General features: G+C 49.7%; 1 protein-coding gene across 1 annotated transcript; it reads right to left on the reverse strand.

The window, feature by feature from the left end:
* Positions 1-1363: 1363 nt before the first annotated feature.
* Positions 1364-8006, reverse strand: LOC144728080 (baculoviral IAP repeat-containing protein 3-like). The gene is made up of 5 exons (XM_078607370.1): positions 7919-8006; positions 6091-6360; positions 5454-5507; positions 4217-4321; positions 1364-2986 (listed from the first exon to the last, which is right to left on the reverse strand). Exons 1-5 carry the CDS (start codon positions 7932-7934, stop codon positions 2982-2984), a joined length of 450 nt encoding a protein of 149 aa, XP_078463496.1. The 5' UTR covers positions 7935-8006; the 3' UTR covers positions 1364-2981.
* Between the last annotated feature and the right edge of the window lie 634 nt (positions 8007-8640).

Here is an 8640-nt window from a genome sequence, read left to right on the forward strand (position 1 = left end):
GCTCCCACTAAAGCGTAATCGGAAACCTAGCGATGAGCGAGCGCTCCAAAGCGTAATCGGAAACCTAGCGATGAGCGAGCGCTCCAAAGCGTAATCGGAAACCTAGCGATGAGCGAGCGCTCCCACTAAAGCGTAATCGGAAACCTAGCGATGAGCGAGCGCTCCCACTAAAGCGTAATCAGAAACCTAGCGATGAGCGAGCGCTCCAAAGCGTAATCGGAAACCTAGCGATGAGCGAGCGCTCCCACTAAAGCGTAATCAGAAACCTAGCGATGAGCGAGCGCTCCCACTAAAGCGTAATCGGAAGATTAGCGATGAGCGAGCGCTCCCACTAAAGCGTAATCGGAAACCTAGCGATGAGCGAGCGCTCCCACTAAAGCGTAATCAGAAACCTAGCGATGAGCGAGCGCTCCAAAGCGTAATCGGAAACCTAGCGATGAGCGAGCGCTCCCACTAAAGCGTAATCAGAAACCTAGCGATGAGCGAGCGCTCCCACTAAAGCGTAATCGGAAACCTAGCGATGAGCGAGCGCTCCCACTGAAGTTTAATCGGAAACCTAGCGATGAGCGAGCGCTCCCACTGCTTTCGTAGTCAACGCCTACCGCCTCGCGACGTCGGCAGAGGGCGGGGCTTCAAGGAGCAGTGGGCGGGGTTGAAGGATGAGTAGGCGGGGCCAACGCCCAGGCAAAAATTAAAGGACAAAATGAACAAAAATACAAAAGGAATCCGATGAGCTATAAAGCATATACTCTTTGGGTCTTTCGGTAAAGTGACGTAGATAGAAAAATAATAGATGTCCAGTCGAGGCAGGTAACAACGTTACAACACAAAAACAGCATAGGAGTGAAAAGTATGGGAAAGGTAAACAAATCACTTAAAGCTAAACAATTTTTTTTGTTATTCTACCAGGTAAGTCCCACTAAGCTATATAGCTCTGATTTAGAAGCGATCTCACATTAACATAGCGACTTCCGCGCCCTCGTCACCCTCCGATCTTACATTAACATGCTAATTTCTCACATTAACATGCTAATTTCTCACATTAACATCACTAGCCCCGCCCACTTTGTTTATGACCCTTGGGCTACACCCATTTTAAACCTTTAAAACTGTCTGCCTCAGCAGCTTTCCTTTTTTCTCCTCCTGATGACGATTGCTTGTGTTGTGATCAAAACGCCGTAGTGTTTTGTTGTTTCTTTCAACCTTCAACCTATCTACGTAACTTTATCGAAAAACCCAAAGAATATAAAAACACCACAAATTAAAAATGCGTGTAAAGTGATTCTTATAATGCGTGTGCGTGGTTCGCGATCGTAAGAAACAATTTTAATCGATTCACCAATCAACAGGCGTAGGCAGCGTGTAACGATGACACTTGCATCATTTGTATTCAAGCATATTAAAGCAACAGCACAATTATACATCTCTTCGTAATTGTATGAAACGGTAGAAAAATAACATTAATCATTTACACCATTGCGATTGATATTGCTTGCATAGCACAGAATAAAACGTCAGCTCGTATGTTGTAGCTACTCAACTCGGCTGTCTGAAATGTTCGGCTTCGTTCACGAAAAAAAAAAACCTCAAAACCACGGTTAAAATATTCCACCACAGCTCCTAGGTTGACATCACTTCACAGCCCGTCCAGGGACGAGTTGATGTGACGCTCACTTGACCCTCATCAGGAATTCGCCACTGCCGAGATTCTGGCTTTTAATATCCGGGTGTTAGCCACCTGTGATTAGAGCGGGTTCTCTAACGAGTCGATGGTCTCAGCCCGGTCGCAAGTGATTGCACGCAAAACAAAAAATGTTAAATTTGACTCTTTGCACTTGCTTTGGCAAAAATTCCATCTCTCAAGAAGTTAAATATTGTCTTGGCTGCCATGCGACGAACTGCAAAAGCGTACGCAGAGCGGTGTGTGGAAAGTGCTGTACCCTACTCGATGGACCAGAGGTTCCTTGAAGAGATAACAAGCTGTAGCTCTGTGCTATCCACTTCCGTGGGCTGTTCTCCAGCAAAAAGGGTTGCACTGCTCAGCGAGCGATCCGGACGGATATTTCCTGTAATGGCTTGGTGCTGATAGCATAACGGGGGTACATTTCAGGAACAAACTAAAAAAAATACAAGATAAAACTAATAGCTTTCATAGCTGCCTTTTGTACCTGCAGCCATAACAGACTGTTGGGGCAAGTGCTGTTAGTGGGTAACACCTATGAAGGCCGGCACGGCATACGGGGTGGGGCCAACACCACGCCCGGCCGCCTTTGTCTCCTTAGTGATGTTTACACACACCAGGTGCTCATTTGAGGCCGAGTCGACCTAGGGGAGGGCACATTAGCAGTTCTGTTTGGCTGTGAGTGGAAATCGAACTCGGGTCGCCGAGTTCGTAGTGCAGCATGCTATCCTGCTTCACTACCGCTCCCCACAAACACACACACGCATCTCCCATCAGTGCAGACATATTATATGATTTTGAAACGGGGCTCGCATAACACTATAGGAAATGTTAGAATGGTAAAGCAGTCCAGGGATTAATAACCAAAGATCGTACTAAAAAGTGAAAACGTGTTTTCCTATTCTATCATTTTAACCACGTTCACATACGTGTCTATATACACACACGGCAAATTTTCTATATTAGACTTCATTCGTTGATATCTTTCAGTGGGTTACTGCGAGATAGACAGAGAGCTGAGAGTGGGGGTAAGAGGTGGGGGATCAGAGAGAGGTGGGAAGGGTATGGATACGGCCGGGTACGGGTACCCGTTTGCGACCCTGGTGCGGCCGGGTACGGGTAAGGAATCAAAACCCATTTGCGACCTCTGGGGAGCAGGGAGGGGAGAGATAGTTGAAAGGCGGAGCAGGGTGGACGATTATTCAAGGTGGCGCATCTGTGTCCCCTCTGAAGGAGGCTGTTGTCTCCTCCGTCTGTCCACTGCATGTGTTCCACGACGGACAGCCTTGTCCTGGAGGACCTAACCTAGACAGACAGACACACAATGGCCCCCTGTATAATCTGAACTGTTGGGGCAAGTGCATTTAGCGAGCACCTACAAAGGCCGGCACGGTACACAAGGGGGTGGGTAGCCTGCACCACACCCGACCGCCTTTGTCTCCCTAATGGCAATGTTTACACACCGCAACAGGTACTCATTTGAGGCTGAGTCGACCTAGGGGAGACCCAGGACCGGTTCAGATACTTGTCACTGATGTTGGCCGTGAGCGAGAATTGAACGTGGGTCACTGGGTTCGTAGTGCAGCGCGCTAACCGCTACACCACCGCTCCCACCGCTACACCACCGCTCCCCACGCACACATGGGCGCACACACACATGCACACGCACACAGATAAACAATAAGATGGACGGACCAAGACATGTACAGATGGATGGAAAAATGGATGGATATCTGGACACTGTTATGAAGAGGGGGAGTGATGTACACGAGCACTTGGAAACCTGCTTTCATCACGGTTGGGGAGATGAATCCGGGTTTTTAACCCAGGGGTGGTGGTGCTCAGTGGCTCTCATCTATAACCTCTCAGCCACACGGCCATGTCATGATTTCTTACACGTCGAGTGCAGGGCACTCAGTTTCACGAGCAAGTCGCTCTCTAGATCGTGCGACTAGGGGTCGGCACGGTTTGAACCGACTCAAACTGGTTTCAAATTGAGCAATCCAAACCAAACCAGCGACGACTGAACCAAACCAAACCAAAACCAAACCAAACTAAGCTAAACCAAACCTCTTAAGTTGGCTTGAACCAAACTAGTTTGAGCCGGTTCCACCCTGTCCGAGCCAAACCGAGTCGGTTTTCGTAGCCCCAAACCAAACCGAACCAGTTCAAACAGAGCCAAACCAAACCGATTTGGTTCGGTTCAAACCGCGGTTTGGTGGTTTGAGCCAAACCGTGCCGACCCCTACGTGCGACTCAAGTCATCACCTGCAATTACTTTGTCCACATTTGAGCGAGTGGTTACGCAACAAGGAAATTACAGCCAATCGTAGTTCACAGGTGTCATGTAAGCGGATTGCTCAAACGCAACGTCCGTCTGTACGGTGAGCAATCGGTGAGGCAACGCCTCACATCTGGATGCAGAGACGTCCACATACGGCCGATTCAGTTGCGTGCAATTAAGTTGCAAGCAACTGACGTGTGGACCCGGCCAAAACCCCAGTCTATGCCGACTCCGCGAGCCCCATGCCTTACCTTCTTCCCGTGCCACAGGATAACTTGTGGTGGGCAGATGCAGTTCGTTGTCATTTCCCACGATTGAGTTCGTGATGGTGGAGTCGTAGATGCTGATGTAAGTGACTGTGGAATCTCACGAAAAACACAACACAGATCGCTCATTTATGAATCCACTGAAAAATGAAGGCCTTCCCCCTGTGGCGTAACTACATTATCAGCTCAGGGGGTGCAGCAATCGGTCAGGTGGAGCCTCAAGACTGTTAACAAACTAAATTTGTATTTTACCAGGTAAGGCCCACTGAGCTATATAGCTCTTTTTCAGAAGCGATCTGGCCACAAATGATAGCCCAATGAAGTGGCTTATCATGTGGACATGTATAGCAGCCAAATACTCTAAACGCAGAGGATCCGGAGAAAAATCCACACGACCACGGGGAGCAGGAGTCAGGATCGGGATTGAACCCACGACCTCCTGTATACCAGGTGAGGTCGTTAATATCTCACCACAGTGGCGCCTCTGTTGAAAACACATCTCATTGTGGTTGTCAAGGGGGCCCCAACTCATCGCTTTCGTCACCACGGGGGGGGGGGGGGTCCAAGGCACCCACTGCCCCCATGTTAGTAACGCTATTGACTCCCTCAAGCCCGTTGCCATCTCCCCGAAGCCCGCAACTTCATTAAAACATGAGTAAGCCATCTGTGGCCATAATCACGGTCAAAAATGGCCTTTCTTGAAAAAAAAATACAAGCAAATTACTCCATCTTCATCCCCTTCATGTGAAACTACTGCAAACTTTAGTCGTCTGCAAAATATAGGAGCCGTTGTGATAGGCTTGCGCTCTAAGTATGGCGCGAACACCAAATATAATTCGTCCAGTTTTATAGGTCTCCTCTACCGAGCGGTGACGACCACTCTCCTGGCGAGGTGATAAAACCGTTTGGTACGGTTGCCGTGATGTGGTGGATACGAGGTCATACGATGGCAACTGCTTGCCTGTGGCGCGACATGGAAAGGAGAATTGTGTCAAGGATGTAATGTATGGAGAAAGACAACTGGGGAAAACAGAGACGCAAAAAAATTTGGAAATAAAAGAAAAAGGATGGAAAAGAAAAAGACAAAATGGTAGCAATGGTTAGGGAAAGGGGGCGGCAGGGAGAGAGGAGGCATTCAGAATGGGATTGGCCAGATCTCCATGAGGGCACCACAACCGTGTGAAGGAGCTCCATGAGATCACCACAGCCGTGTGAAGCTCACCCGAAGGAGCAGTGGTGGTGGCCGGCGTTTGTGGATGTATCTGCGGTCTTCTGGCTGTTGAGACAGAGACGAATAGCAAGCATCGTTAGCCTCAACTCGTGAATGCCAACTCGCTTTACACTTACCCATCCGCAATGAGCTATCGCGTGCTGGAGCGAAGGGTTGCACAATGCGGGATAGACGAGAAATGAGGGAGGATACATCGGCCAGGGCGCGACAACTATTGGCAATCTTAAAATTTATGTGACAGTGGGAGAAAACGAAACTAAAACAATTTATTTTACCAGATAAGGCCCACTGAGCTATACAGCTCTTTTCAGAAGCGACCTGGCCACAAATAATAGCTCAACGAAGTGGCTTATCACGTGGAATTCTATAGCAGCCAAATACTCTAAACACCACGTTTCTAAATGCAGGGGGAAAAAAACGGAGGACCTGGAGTAGAATCCACGCGACCACGGGGAGAAAGCACATGCAAACTCCAAATATAACGGCGTCAGGGTCAGGATGTAACCCACGACCTCCTGCATACCAGGCGAGGAAGTTAACATCTCGCCACCGATCGGCAGACTTCACAGGGCTACGAGATCGACCGGGCGACCGAGGGAGCGAGCGAGCGAGCAAATGATCCAAGCACCCTTGATTCCCGTGAGCTGCTCGTAGAGTGTTGGGTCGCACTCCTCCAGCGCGCCGTAGAAGTTCGGGTAGGCGGATGGACCCTTCCGCATCATGGTCGCCGTGAGGGCCGACACCTTCTCCAGCGGCGTGGCCTTGGCGTGCACGGCGTCGCACTCGTGGCGGTTCAGGACGCCGGCGCTCAGCAGGCTCTGTGTGATGCTCAACACCGACGTGTCCGAGAGGCTCATGGCCAGCGTGTACGAGTGCGAGCGAAGCAGGTCTCCAGACCCTGGGGGGGGGGGGGGGGCAGGTCAGAAGTCAGGACCGAGGGTGCGTGATGTCAAGGGTTAACGGGGTATTTGGTAGGTCGGGGAAAGGGGGGTGCGGGGCGAGTGAAGATGACGACTTGCAGGACAAGTGGATTATGAATTTGGTCTTCTTGCATCCGATTGGCATCTGGTTTAATCTGATATGGTCTGATTTTACCTGTTTAATCTGATATATACTCTAAATCTGAGCTGCTCCAGCTGGTATATTATGAAAGCTGGTCTAATTGGAACTTATCACGTGAGCATTATAATCTGGTATCTGGTCGAATTTGATGCAACTTGAGCCGTTGAATCTCACATCTGTCAAATGTGTGCTCTGATCTTGTAGCCAGCACAGTCGTATCACAAACTCCGTGTTTTGTCTTTCAACGAGTTTCTCTCCGCGCCCCCATCTCAAGTCTCTTTGGGGCACCACGGTGGGGAGAAGTTAACTACCTCGCCTGGTATACAGGAGGTCGTGGGTTCGATCTCGACCCTGACGACGCCTGCTGCTGTATATTTGGAGTTTGCGTGTCTCTCATCATTATCACGGTGGCTAGATGTTGACTACCTCGACTGGTATACAGGTCGTGGGTACGATCTCGACCCTAACGCCTGCTGCTGTATATTTGGAGTTTGCATGTCTCTCGTCATCATTACCACGATGGCTAGGAGATGTTAACTACCTCGCCTGGTATACACGAGGTCGTGGGTTCGATCTCGACCCTGACGACGCCTGCTGCTGTATATTTGGAGTGTGCGTGTCTCTCTCTCTCTCATCATCACCACGGTGGCTAGATGTTAACTACCTCGCCAGGTCTACATGAGGTTGTGGGTTCGATCCAGACCCTAACGCCTGCTGCTGTGTATTTGGAGTTTGCGTGTCTCTCATCATCACCACGATGGCTAGGATATGTTAACTACCTCGCCTGGTCTACATGAGGTCGTGGGTTCGATCTCGACCCTGACGACGCCTGCTGCTGTATATTTGGAGTTCGCGCCTCTCTCTCTCTCCCCGTAGGTCGCGTGAATTCTTCTCCGTTGTTTTGCGTCCACGTTTAGACTCATAGACTCAACACCACGCGTTTGGAATATCGCTGCGGCTATAAATACCTACGCGGTAAGCCACTTCGTTGTGCCGTCGTTTGTGGCCACGAGTGTTAAGACTCTAGCGGGTCTCGCGAGACGAGTGAGTGAGACTTTAGTGAGACGACTCCAGTGAGAGTGAATGCGTGAGACAGACAGAGAGACAGACAGAGAGACAGACAGAGAGACAGACAGAGAGACAGACAGAGAGACAGACAGAGAGACAGACAGAGAGACAGACAGAGAGACAGACAGAGAGACAGACAGAGAGACAGACAGAGAGACAGACAGAGAGACAGACAGAGAGACAGACAGAGAGACAGACAGAGAGACAGACAGAGAGACAGACAGAGAGACAGACAGAGAGACAGACAGAGAGACAGACAGAGAGACAGACAGAGAGACAGACAGAGAGACAGACAGAGAGAGAGGCCGCCACCACCACCACCGTACCCGCAGGGCGCGCCATGTGGAAGGCGGAGACGGCGCTCCTCGCACAGTGCGGGGTTACTTCCGCCTTCTGCCGGTACAGCGAGCGGTGACGTCACGCCCCCCCGATCCCCAAGCCCCGCCCCCGACCCCCCTCCTCCCCCCGCCTCCCACAAGGAGTTCAAGTTCATGTATTAGGTTTTGCCCTGTGAGCCATTCGGCTCTTGAATCGGGTGCAACCGCAACAAACAAACAACAAAAACATGAACAAAAAAACATTTTAAAGTGAATATGTGACTGAGTGCAAACAGAAAATCCAAGAAAAGACAGCACATATTGCAGAAAAAACCCCTTACACCAACGCTGTGTGCAAAAATCCCAGTGGGATGTTTCTTGCGGAAGTGCGGAGTTGGCCTGATAACTTTAATCTAAATTGTCTTATGGTTGTTATTGTTTGACTTGCATCACACTGGGATTTTTGCACACAGCGTTGTAAGACGGTGGGTTTTTTTTGTGTGGAAGATTTGCTGGTTTATCGAGGATGTTTCTGTTGCGCGTCGTCGCTTTAAGATGTTCTCTGTTCATATTTTGCTTGTTGCGGTTGCACCCGACTGAAGAGCCGCATGGGAATGAAATAATAAATGAATAAAACCATTGTTCCAAACCCGTGAGCATACAGAGAGATAGACACTCTTTGCTTCTTACGGTAAAGTCACGTAGAGAGAAAATTAATAGATCACGGACGT

Source organism: Lampetra planeri, chromosome 27, assembly GCF_965212315.1.
Source record: "Lampetra planeri chromosome 27, kcLamPlan1.2.h2, whole genome shotgun sequence".
Taxonomy (NCBI): domain Eukaryota; kingdom Metazoa; phylum Chordata; class Hyperoartia; order Petromyzontiformes; family Petromyzontidae; genus Lampetra; species Lampetra planeri.